The sequence below is a fragment of the Tiliqua scincoides genome, chromosome 9, assembly GCF_035046505.1.
Source record: "Tiliqua scincoides isolate rTilSci1 chromosome 9, rTilSci1.hap2, whole genome shotgun sequence".
Lineage (NCBI taxonomy): Eukaryota > Metazoa > Chordata > Lepidosauria > Squamata > Scincidae > Tiliqua > Tiliqua scincoides.
Genome location: NC_089829.1, coordinates 19,729,355 through 19,752,466, shown reverse-complemented (window position 1 = coordinate 19,752,466; position 23,112 = coordinate 19,729,355). Strand labels below are relative to the sequence as shown.

Here is a 23,112-nt window from a genome sequence, read left to right as displayed (position 1 = left end):
CTAAGCAATTCAGGTAGCTGGGAACATTCTCTGCAAACTACTGTTACACAAAGAGCAAAAAAATTATCATCTGTAAAAGATCCATTACCTCTTTATGAGCTTCACTGGAAATTTTATTGGTGTAGCGGAGGACTTCCAACTCCATGTCCGTCTTAATCACGCGGCTTCAAAAGGAACACAGGAAAAGGAAAATCCGGTTAGTCGTTCTCCCTACAGCTCGGCAATGATTAAGTCGGGAGCACAAAGAGTACCTAGGTAACTTAATTGGCAAACCAAGAGCAGGCTAGGCGTGCTTCCACAGTAAGAGGCTATTATGAGATTGCAGCAAATAAAGGACAGTAGGAAATGAAATATTTTGCCGGCATTAATTCTGCTGAAGTAGGATGAGCTGAAAACTATGTACTTGCAAGGCCATTATGTCTGAGTTTAGCCAAACACTCACAAAGCTGGGGACAGGAGGAAGTTTGTGTCACATCCAAGTGGGAAGAAGTAGAAAACTGAGGAAAGGAGATTTATGATGGCAGTGGGGGGTCTGAAGGGGGGACAGGGGGGTAAATGCCCTGAGCACCATACCCACATGGCACTGCAGACCTCTCAGAAAGCCTTCTGATGCTTCCAACACAGTCTCAAACAGTACTTCCAGTCTCCCAGAAGTACTATTTAAGACTGTGTGGGAAGCCTCAGAAGACTTTCAAAGTCATCTCTAATGCCATGCGAGGCTCCATTGCAATGGGTAAGTATGGGGGGGCAGTAGCGCAGACTTTTTGCCCCAGGGCGTGTTGAGGGTTGTTACTGTAGGAAGGGTATGAGGAGGTACAGTGCATAATTAGTCTGTGGAATTCCTTGCAACAAGACATAGTGATGGGCACTAGCTTGGGCAGCTTTGAAAAAGGGAACTGGACAGTCTGGCCTGAGGCAAAAGAAATCCTCACTGTCTTCCAAAGAAACGTAGGAGTGGCATAGTAAGAGCAAACAAACACATACTGAAAAACTCAACATATTTCACGCTTTGGAAGGTTTAGTTCTGCAAGGAACTGCTTTTAACAGAGCCTGCCTGAAGCTCCTAAAGGAAGCTCCATGCACCCTGTCCCTGGCTAACTACGTACACTATCACAGTGTCAAAAGAAAGAATTGCTCTGAGTGAAGACTTCCTCTGAAGGCTGCAATCTCATTCTGTGGGGTGAGTCTCACTGACCACAGAGAGGCTCACATTTCAGGGTAAAAATGCTCTGGGCCAATTAGGCCGTCCTTCTTGAAATGGGGCAGGGCTGTTCTAATATGTTTCCATGTGCATCTATAATTGACAAGCAGTTTCTGAACCATTGCTGATCGGTTGCTCCTTCCCCTTGGGTTAGACACTGAATCACAACATTCCCTCTCTGGTTGAGTCAGCTAGGAATTTAACTATTTGCATACCCCCCCCCCCATTTCCCCAGTTCTCAGCATTGGGTGTTTCTAAGGTGACGCAAGGTGCTCCCGCAGGTTGGCTTCTTGCCATTTTTTTGTAAGATTGAAAAGTCCAATGCAGTAATTGAATATGAATGAACTCTTGCCGAAAGCTATCAACTCCTTTGGGTTACCACAGCAAAAAGCTTCATGAAGGCAGCAGACAGAGGGGAAAAAATATATCCCAACACATTGTTTTGGCTTAGAGCTGTATTAAATTTATGAACCTCTGGATGAGGTGCAACAGAAATCTGAAACCTGCACATCTCTGAAGGAGAGCTGGTTGCAGCTGAAGAGACTGAGATAAGAATCAGGAAGCCCCCAGGTTAAATCTCACCCCTGTTACAAACTCAGCAGGCGGCCTTAGACTCTCTCATCTTTTCACTGGCAAGAGGAGGACTGCTAAGTAAAATAGGTCCCTTTCCACTATGTTCTGCCCTGAATGGGTCCCATTTGGTTCCCTCATTGCTTATTTTTAATTACAGGTTAAAGCTTTATTACATGAATGGTTCCAACTGCAGGCGATCCAGGATCCATTTATCCACAGTTCCCTGTGCCTCACGCCGCTACTACCTTTGTGTATGTTCATCACAGTCACGTGAGATGTCTCTTGCTTTAACCCAGCGTTCGCTAAATTATGGCCCGCAAGCCACATCCGGCACAACGCTGAAGCCCTCCCCGCTGTGAGCAGCAGTTACCGTTCAGGCATATTGCTCACAAGAAGCCTACCCAGCTGCTGTATTGCGACCTCCGCGCAGTCATGTCTGCCCAGAAATCTGGGCACAAAGCCTGCTGGGGCAGTGGGCTACAAACGCGACAGCCCAGAGCATCGCTCTGTGGCAAGCAGGTGGGCTACTTGTGAGCATCGTGCCAGTACAGTAAGCGCTGGTCCAAGCAGGGTCTGTTTTTTCCCCTGAGCACAGCAGTTGTGTGTTTGGCAACCGCTGCTTTAACCAAACAAGCAGGCACACAGCCTCTTGCAATTTGTGTGCGTCTCTTGCTTTAACAGACAAGCAAGCAGGGAGGCCATTATTCCTTTCTTCCTTTCCAATTCCACAGAGCATAAAGACCAGAAGAAAGAGCAACAGAGGCAGGCTGGCAAACTGCTGGGCAAGGGAGGGGTGGTATATCATAAGAACAGCCCTACTGGATTAGGCCAGAGAGGCCCATCTAGTCCAGCTTCCTGAATCTCTTAATGACCCACCAGATGCCTCAGGAAGCATTCAGATATAGACTATGTCTACAACCAGAGGTATACCCATCATGGCTTGTAACCTGTGGTGGAACATTCCTCCACAAAATTATCCAATCCCCTTTTAAAGGCATCTAGGCCAGGTGCCATCACCACATCCTTTGGCAAGGAGTTCCACAGGCTAACCACAGGCTGGATAAAGAAATATTTTCTTTTGCCTGTTCTAAATTCATATGCTGCTTCAGCGACTGGGAAGTCTTGGACTGCACTGGGCCAACACAGACCTCTCTGATCATTCATCCACCCGTCTCCTCCTCTCCTAGAGGGAGCACAACACCGCCTCCCATACTCAGGCCTATCACAACACTTTTCAAAAGTTTTTCTCCTTCCCATTTTGATCCAGCAGCAATTACAAAGCCAGTGCCTTGGCAGAGAAAGAGGTGTTCCTGCCTGCCTGCCTGCAGAGCTGATTTTCAGATAAATGGCCAGATTTCAACTGGGATCCTATTTACTCTGGTGTCTTTTCTTCTTGATTATGTTTCTAGTCTTGACAAAATGATTTAGAGAGAGAGTGAGGGGGGTGTCATTACTGTAGTAACTTGCAGACATGATGGGGTAGTCAGGGAGCCACTGAGGGATAATCTCACCCTGATGGAAGCAGGGAAACAAGCCAACTAAAGGTTTTCAGAACCTCATGGCAAACAGCTATGGGGTCGTATGTTGCATGTGCAAGACCTCTGAGTGTCACAGAGCTACTCTTTATAGCAGCAAATGATGATGCATAACACAAGCGAAACACTTTCTTCATTGTTTTGAAACAGCTTGCCTTTCCTGAAGTGTCTCTCGCTGGCCATGGCCAAAAAGAACTGCTATAGGAATGCATTCCATTTTTCACTTCAAATCTTTTTTTTTTCTTTTGTAGCAATTATCATGCTGTGCCTATGTGCTTAAGAACTATTTTGTCATACAAGGGGGCTACATGCACCATCTGACTTTGTGCAAGCCCACCAACACAGTAAATAGATTGCCCCCTAATAAGAAAAGCCTTCCTGCATCTGGACCAAAGCCCCATCTAGTCCAGTATCCTGCCAGATGCCTCTGGGAAGCCCATAACTATGGGCCTAAGGAGGTCCTCGGGGGGGGGGGGTGACAGGAAGGAATAGGGCCTTCTCAGTAGGGGCACCTCCCTCTTAGCTTAAAAACTGCTTCCTCCTTAGGCTGCACCGGAAAGCCTCTAAAAAAAGGTTATTTAGATCAGACTTCTGAGTTCAGGTTTTTTTTTTAAATTTTGGATATTGTTGGTTTTTTAAAATGTGGGATAGATGTTATGTGTCTTCGCCTTTGTTTCCTGTTACTGCAAGCTTATGCATTATGTCTTTGGTCTAATGCAATGGTTCCCAAATTTTTTAGCTTCAGGACCCACTTTTTAAAATGGCACGCTATCAGGACTCACCTAGCTTTATGAGCCTAAAAAATTGTTTCACTTTACCAGTCGCTTTTATCCTTTTTACCATTTGGGGGGGGGCACCTTCTGGAGTGTTTGTTGAGCTCCACGTGCATCGGATCAGGACCATGCTGGTGGCCCTGCTACCACTGCATTCCCCTTTGCCTAGCCTTTGATAAGAGCCGAGACACATTCATCAACTTGCCAGTAAATATGCATGTGTGGCTCAGGTTGGCTTTCCATAGGGCTCAATACATTTTCCTTGTCAGCTGTCAGTTTTGCGACACGCCAAAAATGAGGTTGTGACCCGCTGGTAAGTCCCCATCCACAGTATGAAAACCACTGGTTTGATGTGATACTTTTAATGCTGCCTTGTTGAGTAGTTTTAATGTTTATAGTTTTTTACTCTATTTTATGGGGGTTTTTTTACTGTTTCTACTGTGATTTTACGTTACAAACCACTTTGAATGCCCTTCAGAGAGATAAAGCAGGGTAGAAATTTGCTAAATAAATAAAATAACTAGAGATTGTGGGTCAAGAGGACTCCCTCACTCTCACTTCTCATTGGTATTCTGCAGGGTGCAGCTTCTGAAATTTAGACTGCAATTCTATACATACTTTCCTCAAAGTAAGGCCAAATGAACATAAGAACAGCCCCACTGGATCAGGCCATAGGCCCATCTAGTCCAGCTTCCTGTATCTCACAGTGGCCCACCAAATGCCCCAGGGAGCATACCAGATAACAAGAGACCTCATCCTGGTGCCCTCCCTTGCATCTGGCATTCTGACATAACCCATTTCTAAAATCAGGAGGTTGCAGATACACATCATGGCTTGTACCCCGTAATGGATTTTTCCTCCAGAAACTTGTCCAATCCCCTTTTAAAGGCGTCTAGGCTAGACGCCAGCACCACATCCTGTGGCAAGGAGTTCCACAGACCGACCACACGCTGAGTAAAGAAATATTTTCTTTTGTCTGTCCTAACCCGCCCAACACTCAATTTTAGTGGATATCCCCTGGTTCTGGTATTATGTGAGAGTGTAAAGAGCATCTCCCTATCCACTCTGTCCATCCCCTGCATAATTTTGTATGTCTCAATCATGTCCCCCCTCAGGCGTCTCTTTTCTAGGCTGTAGAGGCCCAAACGCCGTAGCCTTTCCTCATAAGGAAAGTGCCCCAGCCCCAATCATCTTAGTTGCTCTCTTTTGCACCTTTTCCATTTCCACTATGTCTTTTTTGAGATGCGGCGAACAGAACTGGACACAATACTCCAGCTGTGGCCTTACCATAGATTTGTACAACGGCATTATAATATTAGCAGTTTTGTTCTCAATACCCTTCCTAATGATCCCAAGCATAGAATTGGCCTTCTTCACTGCCGCCACACATTGGGTCGACACTTTCATCGACCTGTCCACCACCACCCCAAGATCTACACCCCAAAATGAACACAACAGGACTTACTTCTAAGTAGGAATGTCCAGGATTGCAGTGAGGTCCAGTTAATAATAATAAAGGAAAAAGTTGGTGGCTGAGCACCAACCTTACATGTAGGAGGGCTAAGGCGCAACCATTTGCTGAACATTCAGTTAAGGCTGGAAAAAACACCAAGACCTGTTGTGGAGGGGTCGTGAAGAGTCAATGCCAGCCATTGAAGGGAGTGCTGAGATAGATGCACCAAGAGACGGGCTCCAAAGAAAGCAGTTTCACACGCCTACATGTATGTGGCTTTTTTTTTTTTTTTGCAGTAGCATGCAGCTTCTCCACACAGCAAACACAAGAAATAAACCTAAGCATCAAGATTCAAAGAGCTTCTTGGGCTCAAGGTTAAATGACACTTTAGGTTAAGCACATGCTTGGAGCCACTCAATTTTTGCTCTCAAAATAGCAGCTACTGGGGATGGGTGGGTGGATGGGAGATCCAAACTGGGACTGTAGGAAAGCGGTTCTAATCCTTTGCTTCCACTACAGACCCTATCTGGCCATATTCCCCCTTGCAACTGCTATTTAGAGACGAACAAATGTCATCAGCTCCAAGCACATGCTTTAATGTGCAACAAGCATCTCGGTCTTCAGGCAAGGAGAGGATATGGACTTGTCAGCCATTTCCTACTGGCCGTTTCTAACAAGGAAGACGGGCTTCCAGGACAGATACCAGGAAGGGAAGTTTCTATAACTCAAAAGAGACTCTGCTTTTCTTCTTTTTTTAGTATATCAATGTTGGGGCATGCTGCCATATTTTGGAAGACAGGCTATGAAATGAAGACCTATTAACACAAACCTGCCTGAACCCCCATATAGCCATGCGAGCCCTGCTCACTGACTGAGATTCCACTGGTTGGCACCAGAACAGGAACTTCTCCGTGGCAGAGCTGTGATTCTGCAACTGCATCCCCAGAGGGACTCACTTGGTCCCTTCTTTGTTTTTAAAAACTGAACTGAAAATCTGTGTCACCTTTGAAGTTGCTTTTTGTCAGCTAGGTATACTTTATTTTATCTGTGGCTTTAATTATTTACATCTTTGGTAGCATTTGTTTTTATATCGCACTGTAATTCTTTGGGCGCCTTTTTCATCTTTTGCAAGACGTCTTGCAGTGACACCCGTCAGGAAGGGCAAGGGGGGAAAGCTTTCAATAAATAAAATATTTGCATAGCAGAGCTTGCACTGGAAAAGTTCTGCCCTTGCCCTACAGTAGCCATTTGCAACCTTTTTCAGCTCACGGCACACCGACAAGGCACTAAAATTGTCAAGGCACACTACCAGTTTTTTACCTACATTAAATCACTACATTACAATTATATTATAACATGACAAAGAAACTCACAAGAAACTTGGAGAGGAAAGGATATGTGATTGTGAAAAGGATGAAAAATGTTATTAAAGTGTTATGCGAGAAAGTGCTGGGAAATAGAGGTCAGATTGAGCACACAGGAGAGCTGTGGGGTGAGGGGCAATGAAGAGACATGAGTGAAACAACTACAGGATTCAGCTGGAGTGGGGGGAAGAGAGAACTTGAAGCAAGTGATTCTGAACCTTTGGAAGGTGCGGAGGAGTGAAGGGAGGGACAGTAAAAGAGGTGCTGACTGCAGTTATGAGATTTGGGGGGCAAGTGCCTGTGGGAGGGAGTGCGGTGGGGAGAAGTGCCAATTGCCTGCTCCTGTATTTAAGAAAAAAAAAAAGTGTGACAAAAAGCCCAATCCTAGGCATGTCTACTCAGAAGTAAGTCCCATTATAGTCAATGGGGCTTACTCCCAGGTAAGTATGGAGAGGATTGGGACCCAATGCCCTTCCCCTAAAAGGCAAAAGGCAATGCAGAGGGGGTCACTTTGGGGAGTTGCAGGCAAACTGCGGCAAGGAAAAGGGACTATCCAGGACCCTTTGAGCCAGCCAGTTCTTAGGCTGGTAGCAGACTCACTCGCTTCATACCTGCTTGCCTGCTCCTGACTCCCACCTTCTCACTCACTCCACCCGCCAGGACCTCCTCCAAGCTTCTCTGGTCGCCCAATCAGCATGCACAGAAAGAGGAGGCAAGAACTTACTACCCAATCCTAGGTGTGTCTACTCAGAAGTAAGCCCCATAATAGTCAATGGGGCTTACTTCCAGGTAAATCAGGATTGGGTTGCAGCCTTTGTCTGGAGCAGGAGCAAGCGACAGCAGCCGTGACCAGATCCTTCGCTGGCTGCCTGCCTGCCTGCTCAAAGCAGCAGCTTCCCCTGTGTGCGTGGCTGCTGCCTGTCTGCTCTGATCTCGCGGCACACCTGAGGCAGCCTCACGGCACGCTAGTGTGATGCGGCACAGCAGTTGAAAAACGCTGCCCTACAGATTGGAGCTCAGGTCTCCAAACTGTTTTCCCAGCTCTGCCCAGTTTTAGAAGCAGCTTTTGCCACAGGCTGATGTTGAATGCTGAACACTCTCTCTCTCTTTCTCTCTCTCTCTCCCCCCCTCCCCCCGCTTGTTATCTAGATGCAGTTCTTGGGCCCCTGCCAAACAGATTTTCTGGAAACGTGTAGGTAATAGCAAATGTACACAAACACACATGTTGCTTTCTTTAACTTCAGGCGTAAGAAACCCAAGGCTTCCCGCCTCGTCAACACTACACTTCAATTATCCCAGTTACACTCTCGTGCCAGCCTCTCATTTTCTCCTCATGCATTATTAGCCATAAACGCTGCCACAAATGAATTATGGTAGCAACAGAAACAAGCTATTCTCCACATTCACCTTAATCAACTTAAACATGAAACTGCAGGAATATGGAAGCCACCAGTGGTGCATGAGGCAAATTATCTAGCAACACATCCAGTTTTGGATATTGTGGTGTTAAAAAAAAAAAAAAAAGACAGGCAACTGTAAAGGAAGGTCACCAGTTGTAACCGTGCTACTTTTGCAAGGAGAGAAGCAGGGTTACAGTTCAAATGGGGGGAAAAAACACAGCTGTAACTGTTTCACATTGTAACTAAACCTAATAATATTATTGTCCGCTGCACTCGCTGCACGGCTGCCTGGGAGAGCAGGATGTAACAGCCACAAAGATAGACAAGCTGCCTCTTTCTCCAGGAAACAAATGACGAAGGTGCCCCAATGTGCAGTCTGGAAACCTCTTGGCCAAGCTATCTTTGAAAACCTTGGAATCCGCAGCTGGGCAGCCGAACTGTCCTGAAAGGGTCACATATCAGTGACCCCTGAGGAACTGCACCAGTTGCCATCTCAGCTCAAAAATACTGTTTTCTTCCCTTCAAAGGCTCAGATAGTCTGGGCCCTGAAAGAGCGTGGAGGAGAGAAGTGCAATGACTAGAGCATCAGGCCACTCTAATTCACTACTCTCCTCTCCTCTACTCTGCTCCCACTTCCTCTTCCAATCTAGAGAGCTGGAAGAGGAGCAGTGGAGATGAGTGGGGTGGGTGCCCTTCCCTAGACAATCTGCTGCTTTCTGGCCATTGGATTGCTCCTTAACTTGATTCAAGGCGGTTTATATGGGCAGACTTTCTCTAAACCCCCAAGGGGGTTTTTATAGTAAACAAAGAAGTTCTGATTTTCAAGAACACACCACATTTCAAATGAATCTTTTTCTGTCTGGTCATCATTCTGGCCATGTTGCCTCCCATGCTCACAAACAGCTGCAGCCTTCTTCTTGCCTCCCACTCAAGAGAGCTCAACTAAGTTTGTCAGCCTCAAGGTCCTTCTACACATGGAAGCTTCCGGTAATCTTTAACTGGTGACCTTCAGATGTTGTCTTCGGGCTTTACAGTGGCTCTACTCTCTAGACCAGCTAACAATTTTCTTCTGCAAACCAGGCAAAGAGTGCTTGCAAAGTGTTGTGTGTGCGTGTTGTTTTTTTTAAATGTTTCAAAAAATTTTCAGGATCTACCAAAAATCAGCTCACAACCCACTAGTGGGTCCCAACCCACAGTTTGGGAAGCACTACTGTAAGATATTATTACTCCCATTTTGCAGATGGAAAGACCAAGACTCAAAAGGAAAAATCTTGCTTAAGGCCACCTAGGGAATTCATAATAGAAGTGGGATTTGAACCCAGGAAGTAGGAAATGCTGATCTGCAACTCATGCTGGCTGTGCCAGCACTACAAGGATCAGGGCAGATTGGGTGGGCAGCAGCAGAACCAGCAACCACTGTACCCTGAACCCCCATCCTGGGCAGGACATGCCTCTAGCAGGGTCCTCAGAGCTATGTAAGCAAAAGAGCTGGCATAGCTTTGAGGAGAAGCATCAAGGACCCTTCCACAGCCTACACCCAGGTAAGTTTTCCCCACTATAACTCTCTCATTTGGCTTCTTCCCAGGGACAGAGCACTGGACACAGCAGCCAGTACATGGTGACCCTGCACCCCTCAAGCCAGCTGGGATGAGATTTGACAGTGAGTCTTGTAGCCACCACACGGCACTGGCTCTCCAAATATCCAACAGGAAGGCACCAAATGAACATCTTCCCAAGCATCCAGCATACCTGGCAGCCAGCTACTGACTGGGCTGATCCATGCACCGATTTTAGGCAGCCTCAAGTCTAGCTGCTGTCAGAATAAGGTTGTGGTTTTATGGAGCAACAGTGACTAAGACCATATTGCTCTAAACACTTGACACAGTTTTTTCCTCCCCATTTTCCATTCTGTTCAAGCATCCATTTTCTTCTGCTAGTAACTGGGTCTCATTAATTCTCAAGATCTTAAAACGAGGCCAAGCGGCTTGAACCTCCTTTTCCTAATGAGTTTATACTATAGCAGAACTCTTAATGTGACTGAGCCATGCTCTCCACCTGTGTTAACGCTGGCGGCAGCTTTCTGATGGCTGAAATGTCATTTTAAGAGTGCACAAATGAAATGGGCCAGAATTACCCATCCTATGGCAGCACTGAGAGTGGCTTGTGTAGAGGAGTCCCTGTTACATGTATGCGTCCCAACTGCAAAGCAAGGCTGCCATGAATCCCTCAGAGAGTCAGAAGGCAGCCCCCTCCCTATACAGGTGCTTGGGGCTGCCAGGGAACCTTTCAACAAATGAATTTCTCACAACACAGAAGTAGCTTTCTTGTAAATGACAGCATATTGCTTCAAGAGAAAGTCCCAAGCTTTAGATAGCCTCCACAATTATGGGAGAACATGGCATTCCTTCCCTTGGATGGTGCATCTCACCCCTTGTAAGGCAGTCTGAGGAGGGTGTCTTGAACCGAACCTCCCTGCTCCCATCTCTTGAGTCACCCATTGCCTTGACCTGTTATCCACACCAATGCCCCAAGGAAAGGGTACTGTCCGGGGGACAATGACTGGCTACAGTAGTGAGGAAGCTTTACTCCCTCAATAAGTCTTTGTCGGGGAGGGGCTAGGACAGTGATGCGATCCCTAAGATTGCGTCGCTAAGGGGGGGCAAGGGGGGTGCTTTCACTTACTTTTATTTAGATAGGGCTGCTGGAGTTTGCAGGAACTGCGGGGAGCCCTGCACAACCCTCTACAGAGCTCCCCGAGGCTTGGAACGTTCAGTAAAAGAAGGCGCAAAGCACCTCCTGCGAAAAGGAAGTGATTTGCATCCACTTTTACTGAAGATTCCAAGCCTTGGGGAGTAATGTGGAGGGGTGCACAGGGCTTCCCGCACCTCCTACTGCCTCCAGCAGGCCACTTTTAAGGCCACTTAAAAGTAAGTGAAAGCACCCACCCTCACCCCCTCTTAGTGATGCAATCCTGGGGATTGCTTCCCTGTCTCTCCCCTTCCCCCAACATTTAAAGTGAGGGGGGAATCTTTGGTGGGTCACAACCCACCAGTTTGAGAACCACTGGGTTAGAGGCAGCCAGTTGACTCTTAAGCCTTATAAAACCCATGCCTCCAAGTTAGTCTGGCAGTCTTTGAGCAGCTTAAGTGCTTGTGTAATTAAGAGACTGGGCTGTGAATCAAGTGTTCCCTGGTTCAAGTTTTGCCTCTGTCATTAGGTGATTTCAGGCAAGCCACTTTCAATCAGTCTTGGTTTTCCCCATCTGCAAAATGGGAATACTGCTACATTCAGTACTTATTGGGGTAGTGTAGATTACATCAAGATAATACATAGGAAGCACCCTGCATATCAAAAGTCTACACAAATGCTAAATATTAGTACTGCAATTGTCTAGGTGGCAACACAAAGGCACCCTGATCTTGCTCCATACCTGCTGTTGGACTGGTTCCCCCAGCACTTGATCCCAACCCAGCCCTGACCCAGTGGCGTCGCTACGGAGGTGCAGGGGGTGCGGGCCACACCGGGTGACGTGCACGAGGAGGTGACATGCACTGGGGGGGTGACACACTAAAGTTGCGGTGGTTAGGAGTAACCCCATCATATTATATACCACCGGATGCGGAATTTCAGGCAGAATACAATGCAAAAAACCAGAGAGAAATATCTCCTTTCTAACAAAAGTTATGGCCAAAAAACCGGAGAACAAAAAAAATGCATGGATCCCTATGGAATATGAAACTGAGCTGTATCACGCGTTTACTCGCAAGTAGGTGAACTTGCCTTAGGCCATCGAAAAGGGCAGGCTGAGAGGAATCCAACGACACTGGAATGGTCCTGATCCAATGAATGCAGCCCCAAAAAACACCTGAAAAGGAAGTCCCTTCCTCCAAGCAGAGGAATGTATTGAGCCCTATGGAAAGCGAAACTAAGCCTCACAGTCGCATTTACTCACAAGTAAGCAACCATGCCTTGGCTGATGTGGAAGTTCAGGTGAAGGAGAGTGCAAGGCTACCAGAATGGTCCTGATCCTATGCACCTGCAGCTAAACAAGTGCTCCAGAAGGCAGCCCCCCCCCCCCACAAAAAAGGATCAAAACAGAGGCTGCAGCTGATAAGGTAAACTTTTTTGAGACTTGCAAAGCCAGGTGGATCCTGACAGTGATCTGGTTTAAACAGAAGTTCTTAAATTGAACTGGGCACTGGGTAGGGCTGAAAACCTTACTGGTTTTGGAGGGGGTGTGTTACTGCAGGCAGGCTACAGAGAAAATTCACTTGGCGGAACAGGGCTGGCTTCTGCTTATTTAATTATTTGTTTCACTTTAATTATTTGTACTTATTTATTTTAATTTGCCTGATGATGTCACTTCCACCATGACATCACTTCTGATGGGTCTTGGACAGATTGTCATTCTAAAAAGTGGGTCCTGGTGCTAAAAGTTTGAGAACTGCTGCAATAAGGTGTTAGTAAGTCGACACCCGGGGTGTGTGTGTGACACCACTAGTGACTAAAATCATAATTTGGAAGAATAATACCATCATGTTATATATCAATCAATGCATAATTTCATGCAGAATGTGTTCTGTCTTGTTCTATCAAAAGGTGCGGCCAAAAAACCAGTGGGGGCGGAGTGATGGTACATGCCCCACCCACTGCATGAGGGGTGACGCTCTGGCATCCCGCACCAGGTGACGTGAACCCTAGTGACGCCGCTGCCCTGACCACATCCTCTGCCTCTGAGCCTCTGCTCCATAATTGTCCATGGCAAAAACTTGCAACGCAAAAACTTGTTTTGTTTCAGCAGGTGTTTGGATTCTAAGGAATAGAGTTTATTTTGTCTGTGAATGCTGTCAATTTCATCTTCTCCTTCCAGTTGCTATATTTTTATTTAAGCTGTCTGCATGGGTGGTTTTAATACTGACTAGTTGCTTTGTGTTTTCAACTGTTGTTAAAGTCCACTTTGCACATTTTATGAATGGAAAGTAAGGATATAAATATCTAGAATAAAATACACAGACTCTGCCCACTGAAGCACGCTGGCACCCTGCTGGTTGCACCCTAATCTGTGGAGTGCATTTTACCCCAGTCTCTACTGCATCCTGCCACAAGGTGCAGTAATGGGTTGGAGGGGGGCTACACAGATTCACAGAGGACAAGCCTGTCAATTGCTATCAAGCAGAATGGCCACCTGGAATTGTCACACCTAGTTCTGCTTCCACAGTTCTCACAACATTATCTCACACCCTCTCCATTTTCAGTAAAAAGGATTCTTTTATTTTCAAATGGTGGAAAATAACCATCATATTAATCTTATTGAAAGAATTAAAAATTGGGAAATATCTCCACTGTGTAACACTTCAGAACTCGGGTGCTTTTTAGGGATCCTTCTGCTAATGTCAAACTCACTGACATTCAAGTGTAATTAAAGAGAAATCCATAAATTTGCCAACGGAACGCTTTAGAATTAATGCTTCTGAAATGAATCCCCAAAGAAGGCAATAATAGCCTGACATTTATATAACATTAGCCAATCTGCCAGGCTTTCAGTGAAGACTCCTTTGGGTAGTTCACTGCAATCGTGCTAATTATAATTAATGCATTTGTACCTACACAACTGCTAGCACCAATGAATTTTGAAGCAAATTAACAAGAGTTCTTTGAGTGGCATTTCATTTTTCTCCCTTGCAGCCTTGTCACTTCCCAGTGCCCTATTCCACCACTGTGCAAACTGCCCCCCCCCCCAGTGGTATACAACCTTTGATGGCTATGTAAATTGATGGCTACATTCGATTCTACGAACGTAAGAACCACCTGGCTTCTGGATCTAGTCTAGCATCTTCAGTCTCACAGTGGCCCACAAGTTGCCTCTGGGTAGCAGAGATGAAGAAATCCATTCATTATGCCTCTTCTCCATTCTCACAGCAGGGCTGGGAGAGAGGCACAAAGGAAAGCTGCTCCCTATCTAAGCAGACAGCACTGGAGTTTGATGGACCAACAGCCTAACTTAGCAAACAGTTGTTTCCCATGGTCTCAGTACTTGGACAGTCTGAGCACATTCAAAAGTAAGGAACAAGATTCCCCAAGGCAAGATACAGCAAAGTCAGGTGGGTCACAATCCTGGAAGGATGAACTTCTGGCTACCAGACAAACAGATCAGACAAAGAAGAAGCTATAAGGGCTCAGAACACACTTTCCAGGTATCTGCAAGGAAGATGCAAAAGGAAAAGAAGCAGAAAGGATGCCCGATAGATCACTGCAATCTGTTTGCCTCTTCATAAGACTATCCCATGTCCATAAAAACCTCCAATGTTTGGCACCAAGCTTCAAGGGTACTTAATCCCCTGGGGTCCTTGCCCTTGTGGATCTACACCTCTTCCTTTGGGGTGTTTGGAATTGTGGTGGGGGCTGACAGTGGAAGGAGCTGTTTCATGACAATTTCAGAAAGCAAGGAATTCTGGACTGCCCTCTAGTGCATCACTCACACCTTTAGCACAGCCGGGAAGGTGAGGATTAGGCTTCTAGTCCACCAAATGTTAACAGTGGCGAGGTCAGGGAAGAAAGAATCAAGTTGTGAACGCAAAGGTATAACAAATGCATGACAAGAGCATAATATTACGAAAACAGGCCCCACCAAAAAGGCATTTGATACCACAACCCCACACACCGACCCCTTCAACTTCTGTCTGGATTATGAAATCACTTTACATTAAATATAAGATCAAAAACTATTCAGTCATACCACTTCCCAAACACCAGCATTTTTTTTGTTAAAGAGATGGAAAAGATACACGATTACAAATGATGCTTTGTCTCCAGCTGCAGGAGCAGAAGCTTATGCAGGAAGACCCCACTTGTACTCTGAAAACTAGCTGCCTGCAAGAAAATACCACCCCCTTCACTGGTCACCTACACTCCTCCATATGCCTTCTTCTGTTCTCTTCCTTTCCAAAGTGAGAGAAGGATTAGAGGCAGAAAAAGTGGGCAGAAGGTATACAACCAAAGGTGCATGCTTCGTTTGGCCTCCTGAACAGGCTGGTCCTTTTGCAACTCAGAAGTAAATGAGTCAAAATGGTAAAAAGCTTTGGGGGGAAAAAATCAAGAGAAAAAGGCAACATACCATTCTGCAATCTCTGGATGAAGAACTGTGTTGTTGACAGTAAATCTATATTTTAAAAGAGAGAGAAAAGAATACAAGTTTACTCTTCTAATTTGCACATATTAGATTTGTTTCCAATTCCTATGCAGCCACTCATTTAAAGACAGGTCAATTACCAAACATGTACAGAACCTCAAAGAAAAATGCGTACATTAAAATGAAGCCCCAAATACAGTTCCATCATTTCTTATACTTATCGTTTTAGACACACAACTACTGCATGGACATTGATGGAGGAGATGGAATTGAAAGGGGCAGGTGACCTTTCCATCCCCCCTTTCACCCCACAGGCTTTTGCCAGCAGGTAAAACAAACAGATGCTGGTTCCTAGGATTCTGAAATGTGTCTGCAGGTCTTTCTAGGGCTAGAGGTTGGATTGAGAATGGCACCACATCTCCTAGAGGGCAAAATGAAGACAGGGCGCCCCAGGAGCCCCCAACAGTCACTGCTGTTGCCACAACAATCCAGTCTGAGGTGGTAAATCTGCAGTGGCAGGCCCCCTGGCAGCAACCTCCTGGAGATAACAGATCTTGGAGAGGGATGCAACAACAGAGGTGGCAGCTTACAGGACAAACCAGGTACCCCACTGCCTTTCAGGCTGGCACATTTCAGCTGTGGGAGTTCCCAGCATAAAAACTGATTTCTTGGAATGGAGGAGTGCAAAAATGCAATTTAAGTTTACATTTGACAAAACTGCACATTTGTGTATAAATCACTGGGTTCCTGCATACTAGGCCAGTGGCAATGCAACTGGTAATCAATGATCAGGAGCCAGCCAAAGGAGAACATGCTCACATACACTCTTTTCTTCCCATGTGTAGTTTTCCCCCATTACCCTGATGACTTTAAGCATGACCAAGATTGTTGCAGGTGCAGGCACCAACGAGATTCCCTCCAAGACAGGGTTGCAGAGCCATTTCAAAGGCTGACATCTATCTCACATAGATATAACTCAGAAGAACAGTTAAAGCAGTCAAGACAGAGTGTGTGGGGGGGAGGGGGTGACTGGCATGTAAGAAGGGAGAGAGAATGAAATCCCACCAAACATCATCTCTTTACAAAGATTTAAAAAGACCATGCAGGCATCACAGCACCAGAACCAGGGGATAAGAACATAAGAACAGCCCCACTGGATCAGGCCATAGGCCCATCTAGTCCAGCTTCCTGTATCTCACAGCGGCCCACCAAATGCCCCAGGGAGCACACCAGATAACAAGAGACCTCATCCTGGTGCCCTCCCTTGCATCTGGCATTCTGACATAACCCATTTCTAAAATCAGGAGGTTGCGCATACACATCATGGCTTGTAACCCGTAATGGATTTTTCCTCCAGAAACTTGTCCAATCCCCTTTTAAAGGTGTCCAGGCCAGTTGCCATCACCACATCCTGTGGCAAAGGGTTCCACAGACCAACCACATGCTGAGTAAAGAAATATTTTCTTTTGTCTGTTCTAACTCTCCCAACACTCAATTTTAGTGGATGCCCCCTGATTCTGGTGTTATGTGAGAATGTAAAGAGCATCTCCCTATCCACTCTGTCCATCCCCTGCATAATTTTGTATGTCTCAGTCATGTTCCCCCTCAGGCATCTCTTTTCTAGGCTGAAGAGGCCCAAACGCCGTAGCCTTTCCTCATAAGGAAGGTGCCCCAGCCCCGTAATCATCTTAGTCGCTCTCTTTTGCACCTTTTCCATTTCCACTATGTCTTTTTTGAGATGTGGCAACCAGAACTGGACACAATACTCCAGGTGTGGCCTTCCAGGTCTGGCCTTACTATCGATTTGTACAACAGCATTATAATATTAGCAGTTTTGTTCTCAATACCTTTCCTAAAGATCCCAAGCATAGAATTGGCCTTCTTCACTGCCGCCACACATTGGGTCGACACTTTCATTGACCTTACACAACCCAACAACCAGGAGACACCCATTAAAACAGAATTTCGTCTGTTCTGACTCTCCTGTATGTCAGACAAAATTCGTAATGATGATTTGTGACCTACCATGGACGTTCATCAGTCTGTCCAGCGGAACTCCTTGCCACTGGATGTGCTAATGGTAACTGGTCAAGATGCTTTTTAAAAGAAGACTGGACAGATTGATGGAGAAAAAGTTCATGGCAGGTCACAAGTTATGATGACTGCATGCTTTAGAGCAGCGTTTCTCAATGTTTGTCCCACACTGTACCACTCTGCATGGTGCAACTACTGGAAGTACCACCAGAAGTACCTGGCGATGATGTTATTGCCAGTTACTTCCAGATTGGGAGACCAGATGCAACACAACAAACACTGGTAAGAGGACCAGGGCGGATGGAAAGTCTTTTTCGAGCATTCAAAGACCATATGCTGGAGTTCTGCCCACTGAGCTGAGCCTCCTACCACTGCCTGTCACATTGTGTTGCAGGACTCGCTGTCAGGCGATGCGGGTCTGGGGGTCTCATGTGTACCACCAAATGCCATCTCAAGCACCACCGGTGGTGCAAGTACCACTGGTAGAGAAACACTACTTTAGAGGAAAACCTATCTCTGAGTGCCAGAAGCAAGGGAGCAGCAACAGGATACAGGGATCTTGTTGTCTGGTGGGTGACTGTGATGCTGTGATACAGATACAGGAAGCTGGACTAGAAGGGCCCTTGGTCGGATCCAGCAGGGCTCTTCCGACATCTGCACTGACTCACAGGAGAGTGAAGTGGTTAGGCAGATGGAAACCCAGAGCAAAACACGGGCGATAAATCATCACCTGCTGGAGATTTCATTCTCTTAGTCATAACAAAATACTTGCAGATTTAGAGAGCAAAGTAAAAGACACAAGCTATGACATGAGTGAAGAACCGCAAGAGACCTGCTTGCCCTCTAGGACAACAATGCTCAAACTTGTGCCCGCTGTGCGCCCGGAATGCTGTCCCCATCTGGATCACTGCTTGAGGTGTTCTGCTTGGGTGCTGCAAGATATCCTCCTCTTTTGGAGGACAGGGAAGCTCTGGGCAGTCACGTCATCTCCCCAGCATCCCAGAAGGCTGCACGACAGAACGTCCAGGCAGACATGGCTACCCAGAGCATCCCTATCCTCAGAAAGAGGTGGAGGTCAGGTGGTGCCCAAGCGGAACTGAAAGTTCTGCTCAACAGGCAGACGGATCCGTGCAAACGAAGGATCCCTCCCTCGGGCCTGGGTTTGCATCTGCATCACCTGCTCTAGGAGATGTGGTGCTGTTCGAAATCCAAGGGTCCCTCTCATCAGCAAAAACTGGAGAGACAAATCCTCAAAGGACACCGTTGCACACTTTGGTTTTAGCTCTGAAAAGGTCTGTAGAAAGTTCACATTGCATTTCTGTGCACCCAGCAAGCAGGTGAGGGGATCTGTCCACTGCCTTGGTCATCTCTACACCTCTGCTGCGAGCATTCAGTTTTAAGCAATGTGCCATCTCAACATGAGAAATGAAGTCAGAAGTGACACCATTCAGGCTCTCAGTGGTGCTCAGCTGGTTTCAAGCGGGGAGGGCCGGGAGACAGCAGCAGCTAATGAGATTTGCCCGCTTTCAGCAAAACCAAACACTCTTCCAATAGGAAGGTTTTAAGACCGTCATCCCCGCAAAAAGGCACTGTTTAGCACAAAGGCAAAGATGAGGATGCAAAAGCTAGTTAAGCACAAAGGCCACTCAGCACAAAACCCATTGTGGAGTAAAATAGCACATTCCATCTATGAAGCTCAGTGAACAAGAGGCTGGACTTGAAAGCATCCCACCAGAATCCTAACAAGTGATGAAAGAAAGCTGGAGATGCAAGTGAGCTAACTGTGACAGAATAGCAGGACATAATTCTGCTATCAAGATCAATATAGTGAATTGAAAATTTAAACAGCTCATCAAGAGATCAGCTGGATGGGGAGCCGGGACAAGAGTAACCTCCAGCGACCTCGCAGCTAGCAGGTTCTCTTGCTCGAGGAAACAGTGTTCAAATGACCGGGAAGGACACAGAAAATGGTCACAACACACTGTGAAAATATAACCCTTTTTTTAGCACTTTCTCCTGGGAATGTATGACTTTTGTACTGAATTTAGAATATCCACTAGGCAGTTCAAGCCTTCTTCCCTATGCAGAGTGGATTCACATGACTCCTTTCCTCCCACAGTGAACAGTGTTTGCAGTGGCAAAAGCTGCAAGGTCTTGCAGGCACACTCAGTGACCGACAGTGGCTGACATCTCTAAGTGCTGGCAGAGTACCCACAACCAACGGATTGCGTGTAATAACAATAACAGTGGAGTAGCCATTTCTGGGCAATGATGTGGTCACACAAAAGGCCTAAATCTAAGTAAAATAGAGCCCCACTGACTGGACTAAGAGGTACAGGCAGCCCTCAGTATCCGTGGGTTTGGTATCCGCAGATTTGAATATCCACAGGTTCCAAACTCATGGGGTGCGTCACATGTAGTCCTCTGAACACGACAGGGCTGAGCTCCAATCAGATTCAGAGGGACTTCTGAAGCCTCCAGGAGAACCAGTTTTCAGTTGAAAAGGCCGTGTGTGGCCTCCTTGGCCCTCAGGTTCCAACCAGAGTTGGGTTCAGGGGCTTTGGGATGCCCAAATCAACTAATTCCAACATCTGCAGATATCAGTATCCGTGTGGGTTCCAGGAACAGAACCCCTGCAGATGAGGAACACCCTGTACTTTTAAAGGAGTGGGACTCTTATACTGTGTAAGGGAGAGCAACTCTCCCTCTTCAACCCAGCACTGCATCTTTTTCTATGGCTTTATGCAGGCATGTTTTCTTTTTAGGTTGCGAGTGTCATTCAGAGAGAGTACCTTTACATAGCTATGTAAGCCACTTGGTAAACTTTTCTACAGAAAAGCGGGATAGAAACCCGCTAACGGCAAGTGAAATTCTTTCCATCCCTCAGTGAGCACTAGAGACAGTTGTGGGGAGGAATTTGGGTTCAAGACCCATCATGCCTGAATCCAATTTCTCTCTTCCTTCATGTGGTCACTTCAGGAAGACTCGGCCCCTCTTTGCCCCCAAAGCAGCTGTTCGAGAAGGGATACAAGGCTAACCAGGAGACTCAAGGAGTATATGTTTCCATTGCACAGAGATGTTTCTCAACAGGCTCAAGGCCGTTTGAGTAGGCAGGCTGGACATAAATCCATTTTTCAAGGAGATTTGTACAAATATTATGACATGAGAATCTCCTAGAACCTCTATTTCTCCAGGTGCTTCCCTTCATAGTGCAGTTGTCATCCTGGCTACTGGCTTGTACACTTTCCAAATTCTCGCAGGCAGCTGCAACCAAGTTTGAGACTTGCTTCTCAAGGATGTTATCAGTTGTTGTTGTTTATTTGCCAGCTGACTCCTCTGCACAGACCCAACGGCCTTGATCTCCCGCCCAAGCAACCAAGTCTGCTTAGCTTTTTTGAGCAAGAGCTCAACCTCCAGACCACACCTCTTGCCCAAACTCCTCAGAAGCGGTGTGATAAGCACATATCACACATAGCCAAAATCAGGGGGATTTTCAGGGGAGGGAAAAGATGGGATTATTTCAATCCCCTGGTATTCTCTTGCAGGTCAGGGTTTTGTTGTTGTTTTTTGCCATTCGTAGACTTTCTTCCTGTATGGGCTCCCTGCACATCTACACACAGGGGAAGGAGACCCACTCTAGTTATATATTCACAGATTACTACTTACTGCCATGGAGACTTAATGAAAGGTCAAAAGAGGCCTAGCAATCCAGAAGGCATTCAAAGGCTGGAAAAGCGAAGAAGCAGAGCCATGTAATTAGTGCATCAAGAGGCAACTTGATTTCGACCAAAGGCAGAGAGTGACAGCTTGACAGCAAAGAACAAGATTCAACTGTTTTAAGAAGAGAAGTGCTGAAGACTGCAGGGATAAATGTCGAAAAGGCCTGGAAAGGAAGAAAAATCAACAAGAGGGCTCCGTCAGTGGTATCTGGAGGATCTGCAGAGTAACACTGAAACAATCTTCCATAGTAGCCCAAGAAAAGGAAATGGCAGACTGTGAGAGGTGCGATCCATTGCCAACATCCCCAGTCTTTGCCTTTGAAAAGGGATGGGAACATAGGGATAAACACAGCCTGCTTGTGGGGTTCACATTTGCACAAAGAGATTTCCCAGGGCATCTGAAAGAACAAGACTGTCCAAAATCTCTGGTCCCTGCAAAAACTATGAGAATAATCCTGAATCATCTACTGAAACCATCAGCTCACGCTTGAAAGGAGGGAGCTCTGGAAGGCTAGAAGAATCCTTTTCAATAAGATATGGCAGCAGTTCTCAAACTGTAGGTCAGAACCCACTAGGTGGGTCACAAGCCAATTTCAGGTGGGTCCCCATTCATTTCAATATTTTATTTTTACTATATCAGATTAGATGTTACCACATATGTGACTGCATTTGGGGAAATGTTACAGATCTGTACTTTTAACAGGCTACTATGCATATGCTTTTAACAATGATAGTAAACGGGACTTACTCCTGGCTAAGTGTCAGTAGGATTGCAGCCCAGGATTGTTAAAAGTGTTCCTGCTTGATGATGTCACTTCTAGCCATCACTTCCGATGGGTTCTGACAGATTCTCATTGTAAAAAGTGGGTCCCGGTGCTAAAAGTTTGAGAACCACTGAGATATGGGCTCACGACACTTTCAAGCAGGGGTGACCAAACCACATGTGCCACGAGTGGCAGGCAGACACTTTCTAAATGGCACACGCAAAGTCACCATATATGAAATTTTAATAATATCAGGGAGATGACTCACCTGGCGAGTCATCAGGGGCAACGAACCCTGAAGTCCCTCCTGCAGGCTGCTGAGTTGCTGCCAAGTCAGTGGGGCCACACGGTGGCCATCCTTGCACAAGGCCTGCTGCAGCATTACTCAAGTGATGCACCAGCTGGTGCTTCTGGGTGCACCAAGACACTGCAGACTGGTACCCACCTTGTGGCACATTCAAGATTCTCTACATAAAAAGCAGCACATGCCGTGCAGTGGGTTGGCCACCCCTGCTTTAAAGAAAGTTACTAATTTAACAAGGCAATGAATTTGGAGGGGAAGAAATGGAAATGAGAGGAACTGCATGCATTCTTACCAGGGGAGTTCAAGTACTGAACCTGAATATTTGCTGGCAAAATTATGACAAAATATGAATCCACCCCCAAAGTTTGAGCCTTTGCAGATGGTCAGTTCACTTGAGCCTTCATGAACTATCAGTGCTTTCCAAGGTCTGAGCATCTGTGGGCAAGTGATCACTCTACAGACATTCACTCGAAAACACACACAAAAGCTCAAGTCAATTTCAGGTCAAACACTGGGATGCTCATGCATCCTCCGTAACCAGATTCAGCCCTTTCCCTGCAACTCATGAATACAGTGATTAATGTTTCTAAGCTGCTTTCAGGAGATCGGGCAGGAGGTGACATTGTCCTTCACTTTCCACCAAAACCCTCAGGAAGGAGCTTTAAATAAATAAATAAATAAATAAAAGGATATAGAAGAAGAAGAAGAAATCTCCGCATTCTTTTTAAAAGGTGCTCATCTTAATGAATCTGGACGTGTCTGAATTTTTTAAGTACCCATCAGTGTTTTGGGTACAAAACAGTGTGGTTTGTTCTGTACTGTGGTTAAAGAAAAAGATTTCTAACACTTGCAGATGTCAAGAG

The 23,112-nt window shown here is 46.1% G+C and overlaps 1 protein-coding gene across 1 annotated transcript in view; it reads right to left on the bottom strand.

The window, feature by feature from the left end:
* The window catches only part of PEPD (peptidase D), a 183,662-nt gene that overhangs the window by 111,119 nt on the left and 49,431 nt on the right, over window positions 1-23,112 (bottom strand). Inside the window, exons 7-8 of the mRNA XM_066637314.1 lie at window positions 15,414-15,458; window positions 89-164 (exon numbers count right to left, since the gene is read on the bottom strand). Of these exons, the coding sequence (XP_066493411.1) occupies window positions 89-164; window positions 15,414-15,458 (121 nt within the window). The remainder of the gene's footprint in view (window positions 1-88; window positions 165-15,413; window positions 15,459-23,112) is intronic.